Source organism: Onychostruthus taczanowskii, unplaced genomic scaffold (genome assembly GCF_017590055.1).
Source record: "Onychostruthus taczanowskii isolate IOZ18803 unplaced genomic scaffold, ASM1759005v1 scaffold114, whole genome shotgun sequence".
Lineage (NCBI taxonomy): Eukaryota > Metazoa > Chordata > Aves > Passeriformes > Passeridae > Onychostruthus > Onychostruthus taczanowskii.
This window is the reverse complement of record NW_024498074.1, coordinates 1,299,309-1,317,712: the sequence shown is the minus strand read 5'-3', so window position 1 is coordinate 1,317,712 and position 18,404 is coordinate 1,299,309. Positions and strand designations below refer to the sequence as shown.

Here is an 18,404-nt window from a genome sequence, read left to right as displayed (position 1 = left end):
GGCTTAGAACCAAAGTGCTTTTTGCAGGTATAATCGTCTCAGTAAGCTAATGAGACAATGGACAATTAGGATTAATTAAGGTTTTAAACTCGGTATCAACTTTCTGATCAGCCTTTGGCTCGACAGGTCTGACGCTGGAGCAAACAAGAAATCTATCCCTGGGTGTGCCAGCGGGAGCTGGCAGGAGCGCACACAGTTTTCCCCAGCTCACTGAGATCCGGGGCTCAGCTACGGCCGAGGGTCCCCCTGCAGAATGCCTCCTCTCTGTGCTTCTCTCCTAAATTAGGCTCACCAACCTCATTATGGAAAGCTTGGGTGAATGGGAAATCCTGAACCGGAGGAGCAGGACGGAACAGGAAACAGAAACTAAGTAAAACAGGAATGAACCACTCCGAGTCAGCCTCCAAATACATCCCGGGAAGCTGAAACACAAGTAAGCATCTTAAATCTGAGCCTGCTCAGTTATTATTGTGGACAGGATTCCTCTGAGAAACTCCTGGTGTTCCATGAGGGGGAAAAGATACCCAGCACAAGGAGCAGCTGAGCAGGAGGGAGGAGGCAGGTCTGCAGGGGCAGGAGCAACAGCGCTCTAAGGGCACTGGCAGGAAGAAATCTCAGTGAATGATTATCGGCACAAATATCCAAGAGCTGCTGCTGACCGAATCCAGCTTTATTTGGGGAACCAGGTGGCGTAACACAAACCTGGGGGTGACACGGCACAGCTGGTTCTGCTCAATGCCTGGCCTGGAGTGTCAGGCTGGATTTCAACCTCCCGTCACCCCCATCTTTTACTTCCCGTGACACATCTCTGCCAGGGGACAGCCCCGCACGCTCCTCACGGCGCTTGGTGCAAGGAGACCCAAGACCTTTGCAGGGGCCCTCCCGGCACAGGGCTGGCAGGGAGGGCCAAGTGAACCAGCATCACCCTCTGGCACTCTTGTCTGCACCTTTGGAACCAAAACTCTTATTATTATACTTTACCCCCCACTACTGTACCCCCCACTACTGTTTTTTCTTTTTCTTTTTTTTTTTTTTTAATTAGCAAAAAAACCATTAAAAGCAACTGGTAGCCACCATACAATTTTTCTTACTGGGGCAATGCAAACTTTTGGAAGAGTCTTGCTCGCTACTAAGACTTTTTTGTTACTTCCCAGAGTACACAGGGGAACCCTCAAAATGCCAGTAATCATGATCTCAATTAACCAGACGTTGCTCTTGCACAGTGCAATTGCAATTCCCAGGGGTTGTTTGACCTGAGAGGTTTGTTCCTGGACTATCTCACTGAGGTTTGCAGCCTCAGGCCTACCTGAGAGGAACGCCTGACCGGCCCAAAGGCACATCTCTGTTGTTTCGGAGGGCTGAAGGGTCCAGAGGGGCCGAAGGGGGTCCCAGTGTGTTCAGAGGAGTCCTGGAAGGTCTGAGAAGTCTGAGGCACCTCAGGGATTTGAGGAGTCCAGGGTATCTCAGGGGGTGCCGGAGGTCTGAGGGCTCTGAGGTGCCCTGAAGGAGGGTTCTGAAGGTCTGAGGGACTCTGAGGACACCAGGAAGTCTGAGGCCCCTGAGGGGGTCCTGGCGGGTCTGAGGGCTCTTAAGACACCTCAAGGGTCTGAGGAGCCCAAGGTGCCCCGGGGGTCCCGGAGGTCTGAGGGCTCTGAGAGGCCGCAGGGGCCCGAGGGGTTGTGGGCGGTTTGAGGGGCCCCACAGATCTGAGGGCTCTGAGGGGCGCCGGGAGTGTGAGAGCTCTGAGGCACCGCGGGGAACTTCGGACTCCAAGGCGCCTCGGAGGATCCCGGAGGGGTCCTGCGGGCGTGCCGGGGGTTTGAGAGCTCGGACGGCTCAGAGAGGTCGCGGAGGTCTGAGGGCTCTGAGGCCGCTGAGCTGTCGAGCAGCCCGGGCCGCCCTGAGGGCTCCGGAGCTCTGAGGGGCTGGGGCGGCTCTCGGGCGCCCCCTGGCGGACGTTGCCGGCGCAGGACGGGGCTGACCCGCGCGGTGACGCCATCGGCGGGCGCCGCGCGCTGACGCCATCACGGCCGTTCCCGGCGCCGCTCCCGATCCCGCTCCCGCTCCCGCTCCCGATCCCGCTCCCGCTCCCGGCCCCCGGCCCGCACGGGCGGCTTGGGGCGGTCCGATGCGGCGGCGGGCAGGATGCACCAGAAGCTGCTGCGCAGCGCGCACTACATCGAGCTGGGCAGCTACCAATACTGGCCGGTGCTGGTGCCGCGCGGCATCCGGCTCTACACGTACGAGCAGATCCCGGTGTTCCTGAAGGACAACCCCTACATCACCGATGGATACCGCGCCTACCTGCCCTCCCGCCTCTGCCTCAAGAGGTGAGCGCGCCCCGCGGCCGCGGGCCTGCCCCGGCCCCGCCGGCGCTCACCCTGCCCCGCCTTGCGTGCGCTCTCCCGCAGCCTCTTCATCCTCTCCAACGAGACCGTCAACATCTGGAGCCACCTGCTCGGCTTCCTGCTCTTCTTCGCGCTGGGCATCTACGACCTGACGGCCGTGCTGCCGGCCGCCGGCGCCTCCCGCGAGGACTTCGTCATCTGCTCCGTCTGCCTCTTCTGCTTCCAGGTGGGCTGCCCGCGCTGCGGAGCCGCTCCCGCCGGGATCAGGGCAGCAGGGTGCTGGCCTCACTTTTTACTCGTCCGGGGAATGTGTTTGCGCAGCAGACGTGTCCCCCGCAGCTCGTGGGCAGCACGCTGTCCTGGAGCACAGAGCGCTGAAGGCACTGTTGGTGCTCTCTGCAGGGTACAGGCTGCCTTTGTGCAGCCACAAGTGGCTCTAGTGCTCCTCCCTGCTCCTGCACAAGGCCACAGAGAACCAAACACTTGCCAGGGAAAAGATTTTGAGCCAGCCTAGGAGCAAACAGTTACATTTCGGAGTGCTCCTTCAGTCAGGGCACACAGGGCAGATTTGGGCTTTGGGCTGTGCCCTGTACTGGTGCGGATGTGTCTCCCCGGAGCACTGCCAGCTCTCTGGGCCTCAGGAGCCCACCTCTGTTACTTGCACAACTGGTTACCGTGCTTTGCAGTGTCCTGCCCCTGCTCCCCCTGCCAGAGCAGCTCTGAGGCTGGCTGGCAGGGATCACGAGTGCCTGCTCCAGCTGCAGCCCCGAGGCTTGCTGTGCTCCCTGCTCCTTTGTAAGGCATTAACCCCCCTGCTCTGGCCCTCTGTAGGTCTGTATGCTTTGCTCAGTAGGATACCACCTGTTCTGCTGCCACCGCTCCGAGAAGACCAGCCGGCGCTGGATGGCGCTGGACTACGCGGGCATTTCCATCGGGATCCTGGGCTGCTACGTGTCAGGGGTGTTCTATGCCTTCTACTGCAGTAACGTGAGTCAGGAGCACATGTCCTTGCGGGGCTTGGTTCGTGTGCTCTCACTGTGGTTTCTGTGCTGCAGGAAGGGGGTTCAGTGCAGGTGTCCAGGGAGAACAGGAGTGGGGAGGCAGGGATGGGAACTGGGACATGTCCCTCTGACCTCAGCAGAACTGTGCTGGCTGAAGAGACAGGCAAATGCAGGTTCTCCTTTCCAGCTCCTAATTGTGTAAGCCTCGGGAAAATATTTAAATTTCTCTCCTGGTCCTACCTGTATCCAGTGCCTGAGGCTGGTCATGGGATGCATCCCATCACTTTATTCCAACAGCATTGCCCAGGAGGTAGCTGCTGCGAGGCAGAAACCACCTTATTTTCCCTGCTCCTAACAGAGGATGAGTAAATGAGTTCCCTGTCAAGGCCTGCCCTGGACGTGGCCGTCCAGGAGCTGAACTGGGCTGTGAGGCACAGTGCATTGAAAACATTTGGTGCAGGGCCTGCTTGGAATGAAGGATGTGGTGCCAGGTGCCCCCCAGGAACAGTCCCCTCCCCTCAGTGCCAGGTGACAAGCACAGGGCCCTGCTCTCAGACCCACGGCTGGCACTGGCAGCAGGGACAGGGGAGGCACTGCCGTGCTTGGTCACTGAAACCTTCTGCCATAGCTGACTCGTGCACTCCACAGACTTGCCTTTGTTTCTTTGTGCCCTCAGTACTGGCGCCAGGTGTACTTGATCACTGTGCTGGCCATGATCCTGGCAGTGTTTTTTGCTCAGATCCACCCCAGTTACCTCACACAGCAGTGGCACAGGCTGCGCTCCATCATCTTCTGCTCTGTGTCTGGCTATGGAATCATTCCCACCATCCACTGGGTTTGGCTCAATGGCGGCGTTGGGGCATCCATTGTACAGGTAAAAAAAAAAAGGGAAGGAAATAGGATTCCCTTTTGCTTTTGACTTGCCATCTTCCTTGAGTTCTCTTACACTTGGGGAAACAACGGGGAAGCAGGAGGGGTTAAAATTCCTCTAAGGACAGAATTCTTTTGGTTGATAGGATCCAAATGGGAACACTGAGAAGTGTGTTGAGAGGGGATAGACAGCTTGGGAAGCTTCCTTGTGCTGTGCTGCCCTAGAGCTGCACGGTGGGAAGGAAAGCAGGATCCAGCTGTGTCTGTGCCTGGGCACGGAGCAGCCTGTGCGGGCAGACCGCACCCTGGCCAGGGCCGGGAGCTGAGGTGCCTGTGGAGCAGGAAGGAGCCTGTCAGGCTGCAGGAGTGCGCAGGGCTGGCCGCCTCCACAGCTCCAGAGGGCAACCAGGAGACACTGGGATGATGGGAGGATTACTTGTCTCCTTCTCTGTTCCCTAGGATGGCAGTAGAAATCAGCATTCACCTGCTCTTGTCTCCCACACAATCCTCCTCTGACAGCTCTTTCATCTTACTATTTTCCTGTTTGCTTCACCCCTTGGAATTATGCTGTGAAAGCAGCAGCCCAGTACAGCCAACTGCAGTCTGGTGTGCCCCAGTATGAACCACCCTGAAATCACTACAGTTGCCGAGCAACACCTGATGGTGCTGACAGAAACACTTCATTTTCATAGTGAGCACAAACTGCACACACCTGGGCTGGCCTGGATGCATGGCTGTCCCCTGGGGTGAGGGTTCAGCCAGGTGCAGAGCTGCTGTGGAATGTGGCAGAGCACCTCTTGGAAATAGATGTGGCCTTCATACAGGACATTTCACAGTGTCCCCCTAAAAATCAGCAGTAGCAGTTATGCCCCACTTTCCCATCTGGCTTCCCCTGGGGTGGCAGGATGGTGTCTGTGGTACACATTTTGTTTCCATACTTCAGAAAAAGGGCCTACTTTTGGTAATCCTGCTAACAAGATCCAGCTGGTGGCCGCGTGGCTGGTGACTGACCTCCACTGTGAGCAGTGCTATGTGCTGATCCCAGCCTCAGTGGGGTGTGCAGTGCAGCGGCCCTGGCCCTGGCTGTGCTGTGCAGGCTCAGGGCAGTGGCAGGTGACCTTGCACAGTCACATGCTGTGTCTGCTGTTGGCTGAACGGAGTAGCTTGTGTGTAGAAGCTAGGGGCTGGAATAAAAGAGCTTTCCCAGAGTTTGGCATGTGTGTCCCCATTGGATTTGTGCACAGCTAACACAGGCAGGGAAGGTTTGGTGCTTTGGTCATGCCTTTTCCTTTTTTATCTTTAGGGACTTTCTGTTTTTGCCTTCTAACAGAATAGGAGAGCTTGCTTTTCTTTTGCAGGAGTTTGCTCCGCGGGTATTTGTCATGTACTTCATCGCTGCTGTAGCTTTTCTCTTCTATATTTCCAAAGTTCCAGAAAGATACTTCCCAGGTAGGAAATTCTCTTCTGGCTGTTTTCTTTTCTGCAGTTAAGCTTCCTACAGTGCCCCAGTCCTTGCTGTGGGTGCAGAACTTTCTGGGAAAGAACAGGCTGACCACGTTCCCCATGCAGTGTTCCCACACAGAGCAAAGGAGTGGGACGAGGCAGACAGCTTCCATCAAGTTCGTTAAAGAACTTTGCCTGTCACCCCTCACGGGCAGGGTGTGGCAGAGCTCTGCAGGAGACCGATTGATTGCTGACTGCACTGCACGGCTGTGGCCGAGTTTAACAGCGCAACTCCATGCCCTTGTTCTCCCCCACAGGCCAGCTGAACTACCTCGGCTCGAGCCACCAGGTGTGGCACATCCTGGCAGTGGTGATGCTGTATTGGTGGCACCAGTCCACAGTGTACATCATGCAGTACCGGCACAGCAAGCCCTGCCCCGAGCACAGCGCGGACTTGTGAGCCCAGGTACGGCTGCTGCCACCCTCGGGGAGCAGGATACTCTGACCACAGGCTTCGGGAATGCTGGCCTGAACCTCAGCTCGCTGCCCCAGAATGGATCCTGACTGGTGCCAATAAAAAGCAGGCATGTGATTCCAGGCACTCTGCTCACCTCTGTGCAGCTGCTGGGCCCTTGAGCAGTTTTAGCGCAGGCTGGACTTAGCCCTGCCAGATCCCTTCCAGCTCTGTGCCACCATCTGAGTAGTCTCAAACCATCATTAGTACTTGTCCTTAAGTAGCCTTTTCCTCAGGCTTTTGTCAGTTTTTCAGTCTGCTTAGCATTGATCTGGATGTTGTGGCAATCAGATGAGTTGCCCATTACACGTGCACAGTGATTTACCTGGTTTCCCTGCTCTGTTTCAGAGGCAGCACGAGAGGATTTGTGACTCTGAGGGTCTGGGCCTCAGTGAAGAGCTGTGCTGTCAAGGACTGAGGCAGTTCCTTTCCTTACTGCTGGACTGTTACTCCCTTGCTGGGACAGTGTTACTGCAAGCTTTGATAAACACAGCAGCACTGCCTGCCTCGGAGGGGCGTTTCCTCCCCAGCCAGTTCCTGCCCTGCAGTCGAGATCCAAACAGCTCTGCCTGCAGTGGGACAGCGGGAGGCTGAGCTAACTTGGCGCGCAGATCCCAGCAGGATGCTTTGTTGCTGGGCAAACACCAATGGCTCAGCCAAGGCCTGGATGCCAGGTTTGCAGGTGGAGTGCAAAGTCAGGAGAACGCTCCTGGCAGCGTGCCTGTAAAATTGTAGGAACTGTGGGAGCCGGTCCTGGATCCAAACCACAGCCCTGAGGGCAGTGCATCCTTCAGCCTTTACGTGGAAGATGTGCTTATGCTTTGGCATTGGCACAGGGACGCATGAACTGGAACTCAGTGGATTTCTGTCCTGGATGAGCTCTCTGCCATTCCCTGGGAGATAAGATAACGTGACATCCAGCACACCTAGATCTTCCTTGCAGAGCTTGAAAATAGCCTCCCCCAAGGGGGGGTGTGGTCGTGCCAATGCTTTAAGAAATTTCTCTAGATCCCTTCAGCAATCTGGAATCAGTATTCCAAAATATTCCAGGAGTAGCACTAAGCCTGCGTGTCCATGTTTGTTGCTGTTTTGCAATCAGGGAACCTGCTGGGGATGCAGATTCCTGAACTTTGGCCTTTTCCAGTGTGCAGGATGATACTGCACTCACAGACACCGCTGTCCAAAAGGACTTGCTTTCACAATCCTGCCGCAGTGCCAGGGCTGCTTGGAGTCAGGATGTGTTGTGGAACCATCCCTCATGAAATGAACACCAGGGAGCCATGGAATACACTGGTTATTGCGCAGCACCGTTAAGCTCCAGGGGTGCCAGTCTTCCAAAGAGCACCGGAATCCTTTGGACTTGTGGGTTAGAGGCAAGGGTGCTGCTGGGACACATCCCAAGTGGCTGAGTCCTTGTGGAGAAGGCTTCCCTCCAATCCACTGGGAGAGGCAGGCTCTGTTGGTTGCCAAAAGCCACCTCCCTCTGGGCTAAGGCAGAGGAGCAGGACTTGTTTTCTGGTCAGGGTGTGCCAAGGAGAGGTGGAGTGGAGGTGGAAGCTTACAGACAGGCACCTGCACTCCTCAGGCATGGAGAAGGCAGGATGGGAACTCCCGTTGATGTGCTGGACAGGGATGTTGTCTGTTTAGGCCGGAGGGTGGTTTTGGTGTTTTTCTGTTGGTTTTTTTTAACTCCAGAAACAAGTATTGGCAAAACTGACTTTGCATTACTGATTCAGCTCCCACAGCTTTCAGCCTTTCAGTGTAAACACTGATTTTTTAATGATTTTTTTAACTTGACAGCCAAGCAAGTTTCAAGTGCACTAATTACTACTACTGAAGCCTGACAAGGAACTTGCTAGTGTAAAAGTCTCTTTCCAGTGTTGTGTAAAGTGATACCCCAATAATGTGTCTGTACTCTGAAATATTACTGACTTCAGCATTTGCTAACGTATTTTTATAATGGAAACTCTTAATTTCTCCAGCAGTTTCCACCAGATAAGGAAACTGATTGCCAAGCTGTGCATTTTTACCTGACACAATTTATCAAGCTGCATGATGACCTTTGATGTACATACTGATCCTATAAATAAATCCCAGTTCGTTGTTTTTTTCCTTGGAGTAACATCATTCCTGCATCTCATGCAGCAAAACAACAGATGTCAGTGGCTCGGCCATGGAACTTGTGCCACAGACAGGGATTTTTGGGGGAGGCTCTCTAGCTGAATTTGCTGATGAACTTTCAGCCTACAACCAGTACTCTTTATTAACGGAGTCCTGCTGCTGCTTTATCTGTTCTTGACCATTTCCATTCTCACTTCAGCTCACCCGAGAGTAAAATCAATGCAAGGAGCATCCAAGGAACCTGCTCCAGTAAACAACTGCAGGAAGGGGCTCGCACCACGTTCTAGTTCATCCAGAAGTGCAGAGCTCAGTCCAGTGGCACTGGGTCCCACTCAGGACCTTTCTGCAGGAAGGCTTTAAGGAGTAACACTGAACCGAAGGATTTTCAACCAGATGGACACAGCAGGCTGACTGGGCAGCAAATACTACTACTTAAAAAACAGTTTTAAGAGAATCACAGGTGCTTACATGACAGCTACAAAATAATTTAGCAGCACTGCTTGTAATGAGTAAATGAGACCTCCACACAAATACCTGACAACGCAGTGTTGGAGAGACCTGCAAAGGCACTGTTACCAGGTTCCTTTATTTAACAACTCCAAGGGTTTTATGATATACATCAGCCTCACAAAAAAAAGTTAAAAGTTCTCGCTTTAGTAGTACACAAAAAAGCTTTAGAAACTCCAAATCTAACAAGAAATGGAAGTGTAGTTCAGGCAAGTGCACTTAAAAGCTGAATGCCAGCAATTTTAAAATAGTTTTTATACTCTTTAATAGTAGGTGATGCCTCAGTCACAACTTTACCATACACACCATCTCCTTGATTTCCTTTCAAAATAGGCTCTATGAACAGTAACACAGCAGCCACCCTTGGTGCTTAACTCATCATCACTCAGGTCACAAACAGGATTGTGGCTGCTGGCTTACCAACACCACAGCAACTCCAAGGAGTACGTGATGTGTGCGAGCATGTGTATATTTTATATATACGTCTAAGATATATAAAAATACACAATATAGTATAAAAAACTCCAGATAAACTCTTTTTCTCACAGTAGCAAATATATCAACTTATTTTCACAGTACTTGGTTTTACTAACTGGGACACCCAGAATGATTATAAGCTTTTTCCTCCGACGCTGGTGCTCACAGAGCCCCCACCACAGCATTAATTGTATTAATTACACACCTAAAGGCCCTTTGAGTCCACAGGCAAACACAACCACCTGGTTTTTCTTTCCATCAACCAGAACCACTTAAAAGAGGTTGTGCTTCTTAGCACTTGGGGACAGACTCTCTCTCCAGCAGCTGATCCTGGAAGCACCTGGTTTTTCTTTCCATCAACCAGAACCACTTAAAAGAGGTTGTGCTTCTCAGCACTTGGGGACAGACTCTCTCTCCCTCCAGCAGCTGATCCTGGAAGCCTGTGCTTCAGTCCCTCAGCATGCTGAAGGAGAAGCTGTAAAAACCCATTGGGATTTCTGTCTGGAAGGGAAGTGCCAACCCCTCACCTTGCCCTCTCGCTACCACAGGCAGCACGTACATGTCTACTGCAGCAAGGGCTTTCCTGCTGTCTGCTAAGGTCACACTGCACTCCACACACCCTGAAAAAAGGCAAAGGATACCCCGTTCCCCGACAGTCACGCATTTCACCTCCTTTGACTAGTGGACAGTGGCTGAAAACAACCCCAAACTTGGGTTCAGTTGTGTACAAACTACATACACCAGGAAAAGTCAGCTTAGCAGGGTGCACCAATCTCACATTGACTGTGAGAAAGGACAAAATAACTGAAGAAAAAAAAGTTAAATTTAAGCAAAAACCTGACTGGTGTCTCAAGTATGAAGAACCAGGTTTGTTAAGGCCATTAGGCGGCAAATATGACAGCCCATAATCGTGCCAGCTCTAGAGTCACTGAGGTCTGCAGCTTGCCTTGGCCTTGTGTCTCCCTTCAGCTAGGCTGTGCTGCAGTGTAAGTGCATAGAGACCCTGTGCCAAAAGCCCCTGCAGCCCCCTCAGCCTGGGGCCTGCTCACCAACAGCCCATGAACACATCTCCTCTTTGTCATTTACCTGATGGCCTCTGCTGCTGCCCAGCCTCCTCCCTGCAGTCCAACAGCCCCAGCCTCTCCTCTGGGCCCTGGAGCCAAGCCCCAGGGCCATGTGCATCCTGAACCCTTCCTGTTGCTTTCCCACTGGGAAGACAGCAACAGCCTGGCTTTGGTGAGGACCGGCCACATTTAGGACCACAGTTTTCATCTCATTTTGTGTCCACCTCACTGCCACATTTGTCATCGTGCTGTGTTCCAAGGGCTCTTCAGGCAGGTAACAGCTCTGAAAGACATTGAGAAGGGCAGCTCATAAGCATGCACAGAGAGAAAAAAAAAATAAAGGGAAAAAGACTGTTAACCTGAGTGTCAGAAATGCTACAAAAATTGGCATGTGCTTCTTGCAGCCTTTGGCACCAAACAGGTGAGAAGAGCAGTAATAAAGCCTGGAAAGTCCTGTGTTGAAACGTTTCTACTCAATCTCCTAAGGGCTTAACTCCTAATCCTGGAAAAGGCACACTGAAGCAGGCACAGCTGGAATATTCCACCTACACCCTGTGAGAAGTGTAACTGAGGAAGATGAAGGTAGCTATCTGTACATCATCACTATGAGCTACGTTCAGATTCCAGAGCTAAGGGAAGCCATCTCACGTACATCCTAGGGGGCATCTTATCAAACTGATCCCAAAGGAGTCACGTGATTTGTTTTCTATGTGTTTTCAGTGAATATTGAAAGGGACCAAATCCCCCCATCATCTCCGGAATATCCAGCAGGAGGAGCTGGGGGGAAAAAGCTCACAACCCCGAATCTCTCACTTCACCTGCGACACAGGGGCACGTGAGGACACCCGGCCACAACCAGGGATGTCCCCCATGTGCAAACACCCAGCGACCCACTGCTCAGCCTCCGGTGGAGCGGGACAGAAAGGTGAGACGAGCCGAGGAGCCACCTCCTTGGTGTCCCTGTGAGGATGGCCGTGGAAGCCAGGCTGGGCTGTCCCGAGGGGCACTGTCCCTGCACACGGTGTCCAGCCTCTGTGGCACAGGAAGCCAACCCTGTGCTTGGCAGCGTTCACACCTCCTGCCATCACCCGAGACTCCTGGGTAATTCCCAAAGGGCTCCGTGGGGTGAAACGCAGCTCTGTGGTGCAGCAGCCACCAGCTCCTGCTGGAACACAGCCGGGCAGGAAGCTTCTCCAGAGCTCAGTGCATTTAGCGACCCTTAAAAGAGCATCAGGTTACAGTCATTCCATAAAACTGTTGTGGTAAAAAACCAACAGGTCTGAGAGAGGACACATTATCTTGGCAATCAAAATCCAAGAGGAAAACAGACACAAATCCCAAGTTGTAATTAAACCACCCCAGCGGTTGTACCTCACAGTCAACTCTGCAAGTCATCTGAAGCACTCCACTTGCCCAAGGACAGCCCCTCTTCCAGTGTGCTGAGGAGTCTCCCAAAGTGCTGCAATCCCGGCCATGTCCCTGCTGGCTCACTCCCTGACACATTCAGGCTTCTCACAGATCAGTAAATCACCTGCTTCCTTAGTTTTGACTCTACATTTCCAGTTTGCTACTTTACATTAATGGCACTTACTATTAGAAAAATAATTCAAAATTGACCATTTAGGCACACACAAAAAAAAAAAGTCTGCCTTTCGTCTCTGCAACTGCATAGATGTCTGCAAGGTCCTAAGCCATAGCTGTGCTCTGGAATTCTGGGCCACAGCCCCCTGAGGATGTGGCTTCTTGATTTTTATGATTATTAAAGGTAGTTTTCACCTAGGAAGCAAAGACTTGGCTATTTCCAGCACATTATCTGCATATCAGTATGTCTTGGTTCTTAGGTCTGCTGAGACACGAAGAAGCACTGCAGCTCATTAGCCTCCTGCACATATGGGAAGCATTTTCCATGTGCTCCCTGCCTCTTCTGCTCCACCGGGGCACATGGCAGAGGGATGGAAAGGCGAGACCAAAGTGCACAATGACAGCATGTCCCAGGGCCCCAAGTCAGCGACAGCGATTCGTATTCAATTCCTCATTTCATTCTGGGAGCCACCTGCCACAAGGAAACAACACTTCTGATTTTTTTCTCTCTTTTTCTGAAAAAGATCCAAATCAGAGCTAGCCATTACTTGCAATTCCGTCACGCACGCAGGCCACTGCCTCCTCAACCTGAACAAGCTGTACAACCCAGGCCCCTGGCATTTCAACCACATAAATTACTCCACTAAACCTTTATTAAGGGACTTGGAGAGGCGTAGTGGGGGGAATCCACTGGAAGCCTCTACTGCTTAGAAGGGAACGGAGCTGCTCCAAAGGGATCCAACTCCAGCGCCTGCTGCGCTTGGCTCTGCGTGCTCTGCACCACCAGCTCTGTGAAGGGCACCGCACCAAAGTCATCAGTTTTCAGCCCGTCCCCTCCGTGAACAGCCCCGTGCAAGGAGCTCTGCCTGGGCCTGCCAGCCACCACCACGGCGCCGTGGTCCCCGCGGCTGTCCCCAAAGCCCTGGTGCTGGGCGTGGCGCATCAGCTCCGGCGGGTGGAAGGGCTTGGCTCCGAAAGGATCCAGCAGCGTCTCGTCCGTCTGCAGAGGGTTGGCTCGATCCTTGCTGTCGGGCAAGGCCACGCTGATGTTCTCCTTGGAGTCCGAGATGGTCAGGAACTCGTTGCTGCTCTGGGAGTCCCTGCGGCCGGCCTTCCTGTGCCGGCGGGCGCGCTCCGGGGTGCGGTAGCTGGGTTTCAGCCCCTTCTTGCTGCTGGTGGGGGTGCCGTGATGGCGCTTCCCGTTGTTCTTGGACACCTCCTGCTTCATGCGCCTCTGGCGGGAAGACAGCTTCTGCAGGCTCCGCTGCTGCTTCACCTTCTGCTGCTGCTGCTGGCTGCCTGTGATCTCCTCGAACGGAACCAGCCCAAACAGGTCCTGCCTGCTCCCAGCAGACTTGGGGACAAGGGACGGCTGAAATGGGGTGCAGCCAAAGATATCCACGCTCCGCGGAGAGGCGGGGGAGAGCAGAGGCTCCATCCCGGAGCCCCGCCCGTCTTGCTGCGGCGCCTTTTTGCTGAAAGGAGCTTTTATGAAAACATCAAAGTCATCCTGCTCTTGGCTTAGGCTGGGGAAAGCCGCCTGAGAGGAAACATCTTTGTCCGCTTTCTCTCTCGCCTGAGGCTGCAGAGTGAAAAAGGGCACAGCTCCAAACACGTCAAATTCTTGGCCAGAGCTGATCGGAGTGCTTGGCACCTCAGGCAGGGACATGGGCTCTGTGATTTCACTGCTGCCCGCACCGTCTCTGAACCGAGCGCCCAGGAGCCCTTCCGCACATTTCTGCTTGGTTCGGTCACAGTCAGAATCAGAGCTCTGCTTTTCTTCCTCCTCTTCTTCCACCTCTTCCTCAGAATCCATGAGGAGAGGTCGGTGGCCTAAATTCTCTGGTTCTGTATCATTGTCATCGTTGAAGTCTCCATTCTCTCCATGCAAGACTTCTTCATCCTCCTGTTCTTCTTCTTCCTCACTGCTCTTGGGAGAAGGAGGATCCGATTCAAAATCGCTCTCTGACTCCTCACCACCTTTTGTCACGTGTCCCTCTGCACTTTTCCTCCCTGCCCGGGGATCTCTAAATGCATGGCTCAGTTTTCCAGCCTTTGTTGGGGCCCCTAAGTTATTTCCTTGATTGCTGGCTGAGTTATCCACTTGTTTTCCAGGGGAACCTGCGGGTCCAAAGAAAAAAGCAAATGAAAACTTAAAACATAGAAAGGCAAAACTTGCCCCACACACTCCAGCAGCTGATGATCCAGCAGCTGATGCAAAACATATATCCTGTACTTAGGGAGGGAAACGAGCTAAAAATCAGATCAGACATTTCAAACAACACACATAAAATGAACAGACAGAGCCGCCAGCCTTAATTCCAAAGCACAAGGTGCCTGGACATGCAGTACCAGTATTTGGGGGGCATACACAAGGGGTTAATGGACACAGCTGATCTCTAGGAACAGCTTTTCAAACCCAGTCATTACACAGCCACTCTCCTCTGGGGAAATGGGAGGCAGCAAGATTTAAACACTAATTTTCTGTATTTTTTTTTCAAGCACACAAGCTATTTTTCCATGTGCTTCTGCTTTGATAGTCTGCTCCGACAAACACTGCTCTAGTCATGAGAGCAGCTCCTTCTAACTTGCGCAGCAACTGAGGCACAAAGACTCCTGCTTTTCCTCAAGTTTGAGAGCAATGCTTTCTGCTTTGTGTCTAAGTGCAACCCGTCAGCTCAGCTTCTCAATGGCAAGGAAATTTATCTACTTCTTCCCCTCTGCCAGCTTTCTCCCTACTAGCCACTGACAACTAGAACTGAAGGAACAATTCACTGACGAGTCTTTTGTGGTTGCCTTGGGAACACTGGAAGCAATAAACATTTTGCAGTGGTACAAAAACGAGATGGCAAGAGCAGGCAGAGCAGGGGAGGCTGCACAGTGGCATGGCACTGCTCTGTCACTAAGCACACCCAGTTTCTCCCTGTGTCAGAGCCCTGTCATGTGGGGTGATGTTTTCAGGAGTGTAACTGACTGATTTTTCTGCTGGAAGCCAAAGGGAAGGACGAAAATCAAAACACTCAAGTCTCCACTGGGTAAAGCACACCTGCCCTAGAAATGTCCTCTTGGCCACAGACAGGGTGCCCAATGTTACACTTAACACCAACAGCAGAATTCACCTCCTGGCAGCCCAGAGCCACTGCCCACAACCTGTGTGCCCAAAGCCTGGGTGCCACTCTGCCCAGAGAGGCTGTCAGGCACCCTGGCACTGGGGACAAGCCTCTCACGTCTCCAGCACCTGACAGCAGCTGGGGCCAGGGCTGCTCCTGTGGAAGCAGCTGTTAGAGAACTCTACCCACAGCACTGCGCCCCTGAGCTCACCCAGCCACAACTAGGGCTCTGTTATACAAACGCTGACATTTAACCTACTCCATGTGTTCAAAGGATGGGAAAAGCTAGGGATGGCTACAGGCATCTGCTACTTCTCAAAAATTCCTCTTCAGCCAGAATCCTGCTCAAAACTCTTGGTTCTTGCAATATACAAAATATTTTCTCTGCTAATTCTTTCTTTCACAAGGAAACTAGTGTGCAACTTCTAGGTCAAGTCAGATTCTTTTCTTTCTATGCTCCAGTTTTACAAGAGCCATTTCTTCCATTTCTAAAGGGAATTAATAGCGATTTCCTCATCCATCAGCTTCCTCACTCCTTTGCAGCTACACTTAAAATAATCAAAATTCAGCAGCAATACAATTTATGTAAGGATTTAAAAACAAGATGACCAGAATGACTAAAACCATCAGGTGATTAGGGCTTTGAGCTGTTTCTTCTTGCCTTCTGGTGTCAGATTGCTTCTTATCTACTGTAATTTTAAATGCTACATATTTGCTTTACCCACTAAATTAGAATCTGGATTATTCTGCTGCTTACTTTAGATTTCCCAAAGGTACAGCTTTCACATTGCACTATGTAACCGCCCTAGCCTCCAAATCCTGCTGTTTTTACTGGAACACTTATGTTAGCATAAATGCAAATAGATTTAAAAGAAGAAAAAGGGACTACTTCTAGGCTAGGTGTTAACACCGCTTCCACAACAAAAGGCCCAAACCTCTTCTCTACGTCCATATCCACAAGAGTTTACAGTCCCATGGCATGGTTAGACCTCTGCATTTCATCTCAATAATAAACAACTAATAGAGCTTTTTTCTATTTTTTTCCAAGGAAGAACTGAATCACAGTGTTATTTAAACCTTCTGGGAAGTCAGGCGTATGAGGCGCTGTTGGTCAAGCGGTGCCACAGTCGGATCCCTAGAACACGAAGTGCAACAGGCACTGACAGACAGGACACAAGCTCTCCCAGGAGCAGCTGAGCTGCCCACGGGGCCGTGGGAGGCACACGAGGCGCAGCTCCCAGCCCCAGGGCTCCCCAGGCAGACGGCACAGCCACGAGGACGCTCCCCACAGCACGCTCCAGGCACGGCCACCCCGGCTGCTGCCGCGCCCCAACGCACCCACCTGTACTCACAACGCGGTCCTTGCTGCCAACACTCAGCAAATCGTCTCGGCAATCGGGCATCAAGACAACCCAGCCTTCCACCCTAAGGGTTCCTCTCTTCAGTCTAACCAGTACAACCTGCAGAGGAACTGGGAGGAAGCCAGGAACAACTGGCCGAGCAATCCCTCTTGCTGGAGACACGCATCCACAGCAACACAGAGGCCACGTGCTCTCCCTGTACTTGCAGCTCTTCAAGGAAATGCTGAGCACTTTCCTGGCTGACAGGCAGACACAGGGCAAGTGCTTGAACAGCAATGAGAACACCACAAGTTTGATGTACGTGTTGAGTTTTACTTTGCCCACAGCAGTCTGTCCTGGCCCTGGTCAGTTCTGTGGGCTCTTGCTCCACCCAGGGCAATGCCATGGCACGCTGGACATAGCACACACCAGCCTTCGTGCTGGCAGGAATGAGGCAGCCCACAGGAAAGGGAAGCTTAAGGTGCAGGTTTGTAAACATCTGTCCCTGCACTTGAGAAAACATGGTCCACAACATCTTAATTTTGAGGCCGCTCAAAGACACAGCATGAAGACTCTTTCCCAATCTAACAGCACCACAGCGCAGTCAATAACTGCATCTCAGCTCAGCAGTGGTTTCTTAAAAAGCTTTCCAAATTTCTGCATCTTCAGCTGAGATTGCTCCTTGTCCAGTCTCCTTGCCAGAGTCAGCAATGTGACGTGGTTATCGCAGCACAAACCCAGTGTCTAGGCATTATGTACGGACTGGGAATTATCCAACAGTGACTGCAAACCCAAAACCTCCACTAGGAGCTCACTACTATCAGAGCTGCAGAGCCAGCAGGTATGACCCAACACAGACCATGTCACCTGGAACGCAGGTGGCACGCAGCAGATGACACTGTGAACAGCACCTGATCTGGGGGTTTAAAGAAAACACTTGTACTGCAAAGAGCATTTCCAGAATGGTGACATCACTGCTCCCACACTGGACTGTGTCAGGAGAGAACAAGTATCTTCCTTTAGCCTTCTGTGTGTGCTGAGGTTAGAAACAACCAGAGCCACCCACTCCAAGCAGAAACTACTCCAAGATACTCATCTGGCACACTTTTAGCCCTACCTGGCCAACCCTGAGGGAACAAACCATTTCTGCACCCACCTTTGCACCTGCAGTAGCTTCATGTTAGCCCCAGGAACAGGGATAAAACTGCATCAGACAAGAACCAAAACTGATCCAAAGAAACAAGAACACCCTCCCTAGAACTATCATATTTTGAACTAAGATAGGAGTAGTTTGGTCTTCTACACTTGTACAGTTTTGTCCCCATTTCACTGCTAATGAAGTTGGCAAATGAAATAGAGCACTAGACACAGAAACAATCCCCCAAAAGAGAAAAGCCCCTGCTTAGTGACAATTGAATGCTCAGGCCAAACAGATTTCCAGACTGCAGTGTTGTGTCGTGTTGATTTCATGCAATCTTGTCAGGCTGCACCGCTGCAGAGACATTCAGAGACGCATTTATAGGGCCCTGCTGCACGCTGGGGGCAACATCTGTTTGCAATGTGCTGCTCGGATTACCACACTTCTAATCAGGTTTGCAGCTTGCAGGGAACAATTGCTCTTGGCTCAAACGCGAGCCAGGTGGAACGTCTTTAATCATATAAGAAGATCCCAATCTTCAAGGAAATTTGCTGTTCCGATGTTCTTTTTCGAGACACGGGATTATAAGAGGATGAATTCCCTCTAACAACTGCAGTAATTACATGCCTTCTGCTGGTTCCTCATTTTAGGGTATCGTGGGGGTAGCCCAAGAGTGGGGCATAAGAGCTTTAAGCTCCCTTGGAATTGGGAACATACTGCCACCATCATTTCATAACAATTTGCCACATGTCAGCCCAAGGATTAGCGGTGGGCTGCAACTAAATCTGCACCAGTTCTCTGACAACAGCCAGGGCAGCAGCTGCTCAACACTGTAATGGATTTACACGTCTTATCACCTCTGTTTTCAAGAGCAACAAAAACAGAAGAAT

At 52.0% G+C, this 18,404-nt stretch overlaps 2 protein-coding genes across 6 annotated transcripts in view; one reads left to right on the top strand and one right to left on the bottom strand.

The window, feature by feature from the left end:
* The first annotated feature begins 1,758 nt into the window (after positions 1 to 1,758).
* PAQR3 (progestin and adipoQ receptor family member 3) lies at positions 1,759 to 8,285 on the top strand. 2 transcript variants are annotated; one of them, XM_041426995.1, is made up of 7 exons: positions 1,759 to 2,330; positions 2,412 to 2,574; positions 3,180 to 3,335; positions 4,026 to 4,223; positions 5,578 to 5,668; positions 5,980 to 6,128; positions 6,525 to 8,285. In XM_041426995.1, the coding sequence occupies exons 1-6, from the start codon at positions 2,146 to 2,148 to the stop codon at positions 6,120 to 6,122; spliced, it is 936 nt and encodes a 311-aa protein (XP_041282929.1). In that variant the 5' UTR covers positions 1,759 to 2,145; the 3' UTR covers positions 6,123 to 6,128; positions 6,525 to 8,285. The 2 variants fall into 2 exon arrangements, with proteins under 2 accessions (XP_041282929.1, XP_041282937.1); XM_041427003.1 differs by lacking the exon at positions 2,412 to 2,574 and having other exon boundaries at positions 2,220 to 2,330.
* Positions 8,286 to 8,845: 560 nt separating this feature from the next.
* The window catches only part of BMP2K (BMP2 inducible kinase), a 50,603-nt gene continuing 41,044 nt past the window's right edge, over positions 8,846 to 18,404 (bottom strand). The window contains exons 16-18 of one of the 4 annotated variants that reach the window (XM_041426963.1): positions 11,164 to 14,047; positions 9,622 to 10,628; positions 8,846 to 9,523 (exon numbers count right to left, since the gene is read on the bottom strand). In XM_041426963.1, coding sequence (XP_041282897.1) covers positions 12,627 to 14,047 — 1,421 coding nt within the window. In that variant the 3' untranslated portion in view covers positions 8,846 to 9,523; positions 9,622 to 10,628; positions 11,164 to 12,626. Of the gene's footprint in view, positions 9,524 to 9,621; positions 14,048 to 18,404 lie in introns of all 4 variants that reach the window. The other 3 variants (XM_041426971.1, XM_041426981.1, XM_041426956.1) reach the window with 3 other exon arrangements.